The sequence below is a fragment of the Eriocheir sinensis genome, unplaced genomic scaffold (assembly GCF_024679095.1).
Source record: "Eriocheir sinensis breed Jianghai 21 unplaced genomic scaffold, ASM2467909v1 Scaffold1632, whole genome shotgun sequence".
Taxonomy (NCBI): Eukaryota; Metazoa; Arthropoda; class Malacostraca; order Decapoda; family Varunidae; genus Eriocheir; species Eriocheir sinensis.
Window position 1 is genome coordinate 27,501 of NW_026110998.1, and position 10,784 is coordinate 38,284.

A 10,784-nucleotide genomic window follows, 5' to 3' on the forward strand; every position below is an offset into this window, starting at 1 on the left:
GCCAGGGTGGCGGGAAGCTCGGCGGCCAAGGCTCTTTTGGGCACCTCGGCGGCCGCGTGAAGGGCGTACACGGCGGTAAGCACTACCACCACTAGCAGGCTGCGGCACCTGCATACACATGACGGGGCGGTGCAGCCTGGGGCACCGCGCCTCAGGACTCCTCCTCGCTCCACTCTCCCCTACTTTAGACCTAACACTCGATATTATTTATTTTTATAATAAAGATTTACTTTGTATACAAACTCTTATTTACCGTTGCTTGGCCTATTGCCAACAAAGTCCCTTCTACCTCCCAAACGCGCGCGCACACACACACACACACACAGACACACACACACACACACACACACACACACACACACACACGGTGCAGGATTTTGGACCCTTCTTTTCTTGTATTAAATCAACTCTTTTATCACTCAGTTCTATATCGTATTAGTTTTGACATTACATTAGGCAACTCTTGTACCGTCGAAGAGCGAAGGCTTTATCTATGCCGAGGTGGCTCTGAAAGTTTGGGAGTAACCTGAGAAGGTAGGGCCTGTGCATCAGCTGTTTATTGCTGTTGTAGAACGAACATATTTAATGTGTCATGAGTAGCAGTCACCTCTCCGCTACGAGTCATTATTTTCGGTAGAAGTTTTCTCAGCGATTTCAGGGTTGAGCAATGCAAAGAATAGGTCAGTGTCTGTCTCTGGATTTAAAGGGTATGCTCGCCTAATCGTTGGACATTGCTGCACATCAATGGAATCTTCATGAAGAACTTTTACTATATCTGTGGGGGCCGTCGAAACCTTACTAGTCCTGAGGTTCCTAATTTTTACCATATTATCACTGATCTTCTCTATTACCCTGTAGGGTCCATCAAAATTAGGTTACAATTTTTTATTTACTTTTCTTTGTGGTCTCATTTGAGGAACACTGTCTCCAACGTTGATAGTTTTGATTTTGAAGCTTTGTAATACTTTTCCATTTCTTCTCTACTTTCTTTATTGTAAACCTGGCATCTATCATAAACTTTCTTTGCAATTGCAGCCATTTCCTTTTCATAGGAGTCAATATCATAAACTTTCCTTGCAATTTCAGTCATTTCCTCTTTATAGGAGTAAATATCATAAACTTTCCTTGCAATTACAACCATTTCCTCTTTATAGGAGTCAATATCATAAACTTTCCTTGCAATTACAACCATTTCCTCTTTATAGGAGTAAATATCATAAACTTTCCTTGCAATTACAACCATTTCCTCTTTATAGGAGTAAATATCATAAACTTTCCTTGCAATTACAACCATTTCCTCTTTATAGGAGTAAATATCATAAACTTTCCTTGCAATTACAACCATTTCCTCTTTATAGGAGTAAATATCATACCAGGGCTGCTGAATTTTTTTCTAACAGTGTAGGGTACAGGAGGATCTCTAAAAATCCTCTCTCTGTCTCTCTCGATAAAATGGGGACTCCTTTATGGTGCGATAATACGCAGGATTATAGGCCAAGATGTCTATAAGTAGCATTATATCCCAAACGGACACATTTCCTAGAACATTCTCCTCAAAATGTTAACAACAGTATAATTTGCGCGCTTTTTTATTCCATTTCCATTTGTATGGTAAGCTGTTATTCGCGTGTCGCACAGGTAGCTTCTAATATCTCCTGCATCACGGAATTAACGAACTCTGAACCTTGATCTGTAACAACTGTCTGAGGAACACCGTGTACACAAACAACATCCACGTACAACGCCCTTGCCATTTCGCGGGCTTCCTTACTCCGTAAGGGTACTATAATCAAATACCTTTTAAAAACATCAACTATGGGCATTACGTATCGAACCCCATTGTCCGATACACCCATGGGACCCACAAGGTTCATGTGTATTCTTCCAAAAGGAGCGGTGACGTCTGGATATTGCCGCCAAGGAGCAGGGTGCAAGTTCCCAACTCACTTTTAAAACGACTACCATGACGCACTTCCTTACATAATTTTCTACATCCCGTTTCATTCCAGGCCAGAAAGCGAACTTTCTACACCGACATAACGTAACTTTGGTTCCTCCGTGCCCTGCAGTGGCGACGAATGAGCCAGAGTTATCGCCTTGGAAATACTTGGGGGGTAGAATCACCACCTTAGTGGCTTCTCCGTACGGACTCACTAAAACACATCATTTATTTCCACCTGTAACTCTGACAGGGGCGGCATCTCACATTATGCCCATCTTCAACACAATATAACATAATTTCCACCTGTACCTCTAACAGGGGCGGCATCTCAGATTATGCCCATCTTCAATACAATATAACACATTTTCCACCTGTACCTCTAACAGGGCGGCATCTCACATTATGCCTTTTTTCTCTGAGTCTTTGCTCAATTTTCATTCTTGGGGCTTCCTTCTTTAGCAAACTTATATGCTGGCTGCTCATCATGCAGCTCACTAATCTCCTGAATACTCCAGTCAAGTGTGGCCAATACACTCACTATTCAGGTCCATACATATCATGTATTTTATTTTCTAATTTTTCGGCGCCTGTTTCTTTTTCTGCACTAGTGCAATACCTTGCCCTCATTATCCACGTGTTCCACGGTTTTGTTGTTCCCCATCCACAAACATTATCGCGCGTGTCCTTCTAATTCAATCTCAGTGTCCTGTGAGCCTTCATCCTTGATAAAAAAAATCTGCTACTATATTTTCCTTGCCAGGCAAATGATTGATTGTGAAACCATACTCACTCATGAGAGTCTGCCATCTAGCTATCCTGTCGTTGGGACTAGCTACCTGTAACAACCAGACTAAAGGTCTGTGACCCGTGTGGATCTCAACAGGGTAACCCAGTATTAATGGGCGGTTTACGTGTAACCCATAAATTACAGTTAAAGCCTCTCGTTCAACTATACTGTACAGCTGTTCTGCCGTATTCAATTTCTCACAAAAAGATACAGGTCTTAGTTTATCATCATTATCCTGTTATTGCAATACTCCACCAGTATTGTAGTAGGATGCGTAGAGTGACTGTACCAAGCATTCTATCCTTAAGGGTTGAGAACGCAATTTTGTTTCATCCGTCCATATGAGTGAGTTTAATTATTTATTTATTTATTTATTTATTTTTTTTTTGTGTACCTTTCTTCCCTTTGTAAATCTTTAGAAAAGGAGCAACAATTTGTGAATAATTTGCAATAAATTTGCGATAATAATTAGTCAATCCAAGAAATGACTGTAAATCATGAACAGTTTGGGGGGCCAGGACGTTTTGTGTGGCCTCCAGCTTGCTAGATTGAGGTCTTATTCCCTCTGAGCGGATGGCATGGCCCAGGTAATCTACTTTGTCCTTAAAAAAGTTACACTTCTCCATCTTAAGAGTCAGTTTGGCTTCCTTTAAGCGATCCAGAATTTGTTCTAAGTTATCTGCGTGATTAGAAAATATATCGCCCAGGATAATTATGTCATCAAGGTACACCTGAACCTTGTTGCTTAATAGTCCTGTAAGGACAGTGTTTATTATTTTCTTGCAGCAGTACGGGGCTGTTTTAATGCCAAAGGGAAGTAAATTCCCAATGTCCTGCTGGAGAAGAAAATGCCATCTTCTCTCTGCTGATTTCATCTTGGGGGATTTGATGGTAACCCTGTTTCAAGTCTAGGCATGAAAAAAAAAAACTTACTATCTCCCAATTGATTGAGTATGGTAATTATTTTAGGGAGTGGGTACCGGTCGTCCCGTAGTGTTTTATTAAGTGCCCGGAAGTCCAGACAAAGTCGTAGTACTCCATGTTTTTTTGCACTGGGATAAGTGGGGCATTATAGGGTGATCGCGAAGGGCGAATCACACCCTGTTGCTGGAGCGATATAAGTTGTTTATTTACTCTGTCATGATAACTGATAGGAATGTTATATGAACGCCTGTACACTACTTCATCAGTGTTTTGCTTGATGGTGCTTAAAAAAAAATAGGGCGTTACTGTTAATGGTTCTTGTTCTGTGGAAAACACTGTTATATATTTATCTATTAAGGACTTTAAAACCTAATTCTCTCTCTTCACTTGGGAATTTAGCGTCAACAATTTGATAGAGGCTTTTCTTCCTTACTTCAAGCTCTGCGGGCTTCAAGTCTGTTTTAGCTGTGTCAGCGGTCTGTACACTAGATACTTGTGGCAGATCAGCATATAGCTCATGAGTGACAGGCTTCACAAATCCTAACGTTGTATTATCATCTATCTTTACACTCACTTTCAATATTCAAATACGGCACAGTGACATAAGATCTTTGATTGTCAGATGAAGGGGTTAACTTAACTATCCCTGAGCACAAGACTCTCACCTGAGGAGTACTAACACAAGGTTCAAATAAAGCTTCATTTGCCTGTAGTTGCGTCACTAGCGTTATGTATCCTGCAACAGATGCATGCAGTTGCAAAGGTTCAGCTGCTTGGCAACGTACGGCCTTATTTTCAGTGAGACCTTCTTCATTTCCATCTACGTTTAGCTAAGATCCTTCACCTCTAGATATAAGACATATTTTTCCTGGCATAATTGTATGGTTTCCCCTTCTATTATCAGTTTTAAGCTTCGTTCTTTTGTTCCTCATTTAGTTGCAATGTTTTCAAAATAATCTCGTGCTACACGACAAATCAGTACTCAACATAATATGAGTTGGCAAATCTACATCGCGTGTTATCAATAAGTCTTGGTAACTACTTTTTCCTTCCATATTAACTTGTCTTTTATCGTCATTTTCAATATGGTATCTTTGCACAGAGACAATATTCACGGGTTTCGCTTCACAGTTATTTACTGCGAGCCCTAATTCTTTAATAAATTCATCCGTTAAAAACTCACACACGCTAGGAGTGCTGCCACTTTTGCATATGTGTTATCATGAGTAGTGCGATCTGCCTAACAAAGTTACTCTTGAGTTATGTTGATTATAGCCTTCTTTTCATTATTTTTAAGGTCACTCCCTTGTTCGTTATAGCCTTCTTTTCCTTATATTTATGTAAGGCGGTTACTCCCTTGTTCGTTATAGCCTTCATCTTATTATATTGAAGGTTACTCCCTTGTTCGTTATAGCCTTCATCTTATTATATTGAAGGTTACTCCCTTGTTCGTTATAGCCTTCATCTTATTATATTGAAGGTTACTCCCTTGTTCGTTATAGCCTTCATCTTATTATATTAAAGGTTACTCCCTTGTTCGTTATAGCCTTCATCTTATTATATTAAAGGTTACTCCCTTCTTCGTTATAGCCTTCATCTTATTATATTAAAGGTTACTCCCTTCTTCGTTATAGCCTTCATCTTATTATATTAAAGGTTACTCACTTCTTCGTTATAGCCTTCATCTTATTATATTAAAGGTTACTCCCTTGTTCGTTATAGCCTTCATCTTATTATATTAAAGGTTACTCACTGTTTTGTTTTTCGCTCATTTTCCGTTTTTTCCACTGCAAGTGTGCATATTTATTTATTTATTTATTTATTATTCATTTATTTATTTAATGTTATTTGTAGTAGTTAACTGAGGGGGGCATTACCCTGGCCTCCTCTTCCTCTGATTCTCTTACTTCACACATTTATCTCAATACTTCACACTATTGTCCATATGATTCATTTTTTTTTTCTTTTTTCCATGACTTTTTATCCATAGCTCACACTTTTCTTAGTATTTCACATTTTTTCTAGATCATACTCTACACTTCCTACCTGGGGGACGCGGGTTAGGCCTTTATAAAGTCACTCTATGGCTGCATGTCCGCCGCGGCACACCACCACCCTGTGAGGCGTAGAGCCCCGTGCTCCCCTCCATCCTGGGGTAACAATCCTAAAACAAACAAACCTGAGAGGCGGGACGCTGCCGCTGCCTGTCACCTGACACCCTCTCACTGATGAGTGGTCCACGGTGCGGGTGGAGAGAGACTGCCCATCCCTCTCCACTCCGCCCGGGAAGGAACTCATGAATTCTCGGTTGAGTCGCGTGTGCTACCCATTGCACTACAGAACAACAGTGGTTGGCCAGAGTTTCCATTACCATATCGTCAAAGTCCATGTCCTCCGGAAGAACCATTAATTATATAATTAAATCGTCACTATTATTTCCGCCACTTAAAACGAGCAAAGCTTAATGAAAATAAGAGGCGTTTTCTCGTCAGAGTAAATTAAACAAAAGCACTGTAAGCACATGTCCCTATTTATCCCTATACCGCTGCCGCCAGTTTTGGACCCTTCTTTTCTTGTATTAAATCAACTCTTTTATCACTCATTAATTACTCCATAAATGATCTCACCGTCTCGTATCCCTGGTAGCGTGATCCGGCTTAAGTTGTTATTGGAGACTGGTGTTCGGGGATAAACAAGGGAAAAAGTAAATATACATTTATTTAAAATTAAATGAAAGTAATTGCCTTACGCAATATTCTATCCTCAGACGATCATAAATCATCCATATTCAGCAATGGATGCAACATAAGACAAAACGACATGTCTTAAACATAATACTACAATATGTGCTCAGTTGTTGCCAATAATAATAACACTCGTCGTTCCACAAGCAGTGGTTTGTATCTCTCTGCTTACATCACAATCATTATGTACTCTCTTCACAAAATCCTAATAACACATTCCTGTAGTATAATCTACTACAAGTCATGGAAACACCCAATTTTACCACACCCAGTGGTTTTACCTTTGCTTTACATCGCAAACAAATAATCACAATCCTGTCCCACTCACAATCCTACTTCACATCTCCTACATTATAATCTCCAGGACAATACAGTCGGTTTCCCTTAGATTCTCGAATTTCTACTCACGATTAAGATCACAACAGCCATTCTCGGCTGAGTGAGTAGCAGGTCTGCTTGAGGCGAGAACCAAGCTCGGTCTACTCATACTACTGATTTCTAGGCCACATTTTCTTTTGCTTTAGGCGGACTTACATCCTTGACACGCCCTTAATTTTCTACATAACCAGTGGCCAATACTTCCTGTCACACCCATCTGCTAGCTCATTATGTTGTATTGTTTTACTTCTCCTGCTATTCGTGAGTCAGTCTTAAGACACTCCCTCAGTGATTTTTCTGTTAAATTATTGGCTCATAACATGTCGCCACGACTGACGTCACGGGTCAGAGTCTTTTTCAATGGTTGTTCACACTTTCTGACCACGCCCACTGGGCATCTGTTTTCTGTACCTGAGTCTGGGTATCTGTTTTCCTTTACCCTCGTTGTTTCCCCTCTTTGGTACTTGAGATGCTTACACTGTTATATATGTCACTTTTTTTGTTAGTGTTTGTCCTGTCAGATGTCTACACAGTTGTATACCTGCCTTTCCTCTCTGGGTATCTGTTTTCCTTTACCCTCGTTGTTTCCCCTCTTTTGTACTTGAGATGTTTACACTTATATATATGTCACCCTTTTTGTTAGTGTTTGTCCTGTCAGGTGTTTACACAGTTGTATATCTCACTCCTCTGTTTCCTCGTTTTCTGGGTCCTGACAAGGATTCATACTTCGCGTTCACGACCTGTCCTGCTCCTGGCAGATAGCGTTTATCTAGAATAGAAGTATTGATGAACTAAAGAAAATACACAGACCAATAACATACAAATAGTCATCCGTGTGTGTGTGTGTGTGTGTGTGTGTGTGTGTGTGTGTGTGTGTGTGTGTGTGTGTGTGTGTGTGTGTGTGTGTGTGTGATGTCCCCGTCCGTATATGTGAGAATAAAGACTGAGGAAAGGAGTACAGGACGAGAAGGAGGATATGGGGAGGTACCAAAAGCGAAGTAGACAGAGCATCAAACTGTTCTAAAACATATACACAAAATGAGATGAAAAAATAATACGAAGAAGAGAAAACGATGCGGAGACAAGGCGACAGATCAGCTTCCAAGATGCTGAGGAAGAATGTAGAAGATGAAGGGAGGTAAAGGAAGGTGTACGAAAAAATGATGGAGCTGTGCAGAGATAGGGATGGCGTCAAGACACACTGAACCACACAAAAGTTTACTCGTATCGTCACTTAAGGTAAGGAGAGGGTAACGTAGATGGGGAAAGGGACAGATGGAGTTAGTTAGACAACGGTAGAAAGACACATTAAGCAGATAGAGGTAGACAAAGATAGAGAGAGACAAAGGTAGAAACTGAAGATAGTCAGGTAGGAATGTCAGCAGGTAGACAGGTATAATCAGAGGTAGAAAGACCCGATTAGCAGACAAAAAGGTAGAAACGTAAGGTAGGCACGTAGGAAGGTCAGCAGGTAGACAGGTATAATTACACAGAGGTAGAAAGACACACACACACACACACACACAAGAAGCACTCCCAACCTTCTGCTTTTCCTTCCTATGAACAACACGACACTAATGGAAGTAGTTCATCGATCTTAATATTCCGTTGCTTATAGTTTATCTGTTTAGTTTTTGATCAACCTCCTCTTACCATGAAAATAACAGGCATACCTAAACTCCAATTAAAGATAGTGGTGGTGGTGGTGGTGTTGGGGGTAGTGCTGGTGGCCTGTTAACGGGGTATTCCCAAGTTAATCCGACTGTAATGTTCACCCAAGGACGTTTTCCTGTGCATTAAGTGACTTCCATCAATCATGTTACGAGATATATTAGTAACAGGCTAACAAACATATAGACAAGCAGACTGACGAAGACGTAAACCTTTCAGCCAGCAACGAGGGGCCGGTAATACTATGGTTTACAAGGGAGGAGAAAAATGAGGCCAGGTGAAGAAACATGAAAAACAATCGAAAACTTGAATATCTGCTTGAAAGAAATGCGGAGGGAATATTTTATCAGGAAAACACTGGACGCCGAAAAACACTCGACATGACGGGGTAGAGACTGGTGGTGGTGGTGGTGGTGGAAGGCTGTAGCGAGGGTGATGACGGAAGGGGAAGACAAGGCAGGTTTCATAGCGTGGAGGAAGAATGGTGGAAAGTCTCTCTCTCTCTCTCTCTCTCTCTCTCTCTCTCTCTCTCTCTCCAGTGTTTGTAGGAGGATGCATCTGCTTTTCAATAAATATTCTGATGTCTAATTAAAGTTCTCTGCATAAACAAAATGACTACATAAGCCTAAAACACATGAATGAAGAAAGGAAAGAAGGAAGGAACAAATAAATCATTGATCACATGCTTTATCCAGTGTGCGGAGACTCAAGCTTCCTCATTCAGGCGCCAGTCCTTCCAATCTCCCGGCGGCGGACTCCTCTTTACCTCCTTCCAAGAATCAGTTCTTCACAACAATGGGAAAACCAAGACGGGTAAACGACCCACAGTTACCGGGAAAATTTCGCCGCCGACACGAAAACAAGTTTACACCTGGCAGCGGTGTGCGCGGCGTGGTTGCGTCAATGGGACATCCCCGACGCGAGTTTTCTTGCGCGTTTTGGCGAAGCTGTTCCCTTGGCCTGGAGACAAGTGTCATGTGTGGGTCTTTGGCCGCCGCTGTATAAAAGGCGCGGCGAGGGTTACCCCGACACACAACAGCTCAAGCTCGTCTCCTGATCAGCTTCTCAGCTCATCACCTCCACTACTCCCTATTACAATGGCCAAATCAGCAGCGTGGTGCCTGGTGGTGCTGGCGGCAGTGGCACTGGTGGTGGCGGAGGCAGATGGCAGCCCCTACAAGAGGCCACACTACAACAACCAGCATGGCGGTCACGGCTCCGTCGGCATCGGTTCCGTAGGGCACGGCAGCCACTCTTCTCACGGTCAGGGATTCGTCGGGCTGGGCTCTGTCGGGCACGGAGGTCACGGCTCTCCCTTCGGCAACGGCGGCCGCGGTTCCGTCGGTCACCTCGGCGGGAAGCTCGGTGGGCACGGCTCTTCCTTTGGCCACGGCTCTTTCGGACACCTCGGCGGCCGTGTGAAGGGCGTGCACGGCGGCAAGCACTACCACCACCACCACTAGCAGGCCACGGCACCTGCACACACCTGGCGGGGCGGCGCAGCCTAGGACTCCCTCTAGCTCCACTCTCCTCTACTGGCGACCAGACACTCGATATTATTTATTTTTATAATAAAGATTTACTTTGTAGACAAACTCTTATTTATCGTTCCTCAACCGAAAACCCCGAGGAGAGGTGACACCCAATACACACACACACACACACACACATACACACACAATACAGGATCCATACTCCGCGTTCACGAATTGTCCTGCTCCTGGCAGATAGCGTTTATCTAGAAGAGAAACATGGATGAACTAAAGAAAATACATACACCCATAACAATTAAGTAGTTATCCACGTGTGTTTGTGTGTCGTGTGTGTTTGTGTGTCGTGTGTGTTTGTGTGTGTTGTGTGTGTGTGTGTGTGTGTGTGTATGTGTGTGTGTGTGTGTGTGTGTGTGTGTTTATGTGACGTACACTTCCGTATAAGTGGAAATGAAGGCAAAGAAAAGGAGTATAGGAGAAGGGGATGGGAAGGCAACACAAAATAAGTAGATAGAGCATCAAAGTGTCATAAAACGCATACACATAATGGGACGAAAAATTAGTACGTTATGAAACTGCTGATCATTAAGTGGAAAAACATAAAGAGAAAATGATGAAGAGAGTAGGAGATTGATGAACTTCCAAGATGCTGTCGAAGAATGTAGAAGACGAAGGGAGGTTAAGGAAAGTGGAGGAAAAAAATAGGATGAAGCTTTGCAGAGATATGGACGTGGATGAGGAGAAAGAGGAAATAAAAGAAAGAAGAGGTGTAAGAGCTTTTAAGTGGGAGATGAAGGAAATATAAAAGCAGAAAAAAAGAGGAACAAAGAAGACGGGCGCTTAGGAAG

The 10,784-nt window shown here is 42.2% G+C and overlaps 2 protein-coding genes across 2 annotated transcripts in view; both read left to right on the top strand.

The window, feature by feature from the left end:
- The window catches only part of LOC126990423 (uncharacterized), a 348-nt gene extending 253 nt beyond the window's left edge, over window positions 1-95 (top strand). Inside the window, exon 1 of the mRNA XM_050849034.1 lies at window positions 1-95. This exon is cut by the window's left edge and continues 253 nt beyond it. Coding sequence (XP_050704991.1) covers window positions 1-95 — 95 coding nt within the window.
- A 9,448-nt stretch (window positions 96-9,543) lies between these two features.
- LOC126990424 (uncharacterized) lies at window positions 9,544-9,909 on the top strand. The gene has a single exon (XM_050849035.1). The coding sequence runs from the start codon at window positions 9,544-9,546 to the stop codon at window positions 9,907-9,909; it is 366 nt and encodes a 121-aa protein (XP_050704992.1).
- The last annotated feature ends 875 nt before the right edge of the window (window positions 9,910-10,784 follow it).

What these genes read in the sequence shown, in the direction of transcription:
- LOC126990424 (XM_050849035.1), top strand. Translation starts at nt 9,544, where the DNA reads ATGGCCAAATCAGCAGCGTGGTGCCTGGTGGTGCTGGCGGCAGTGGCA.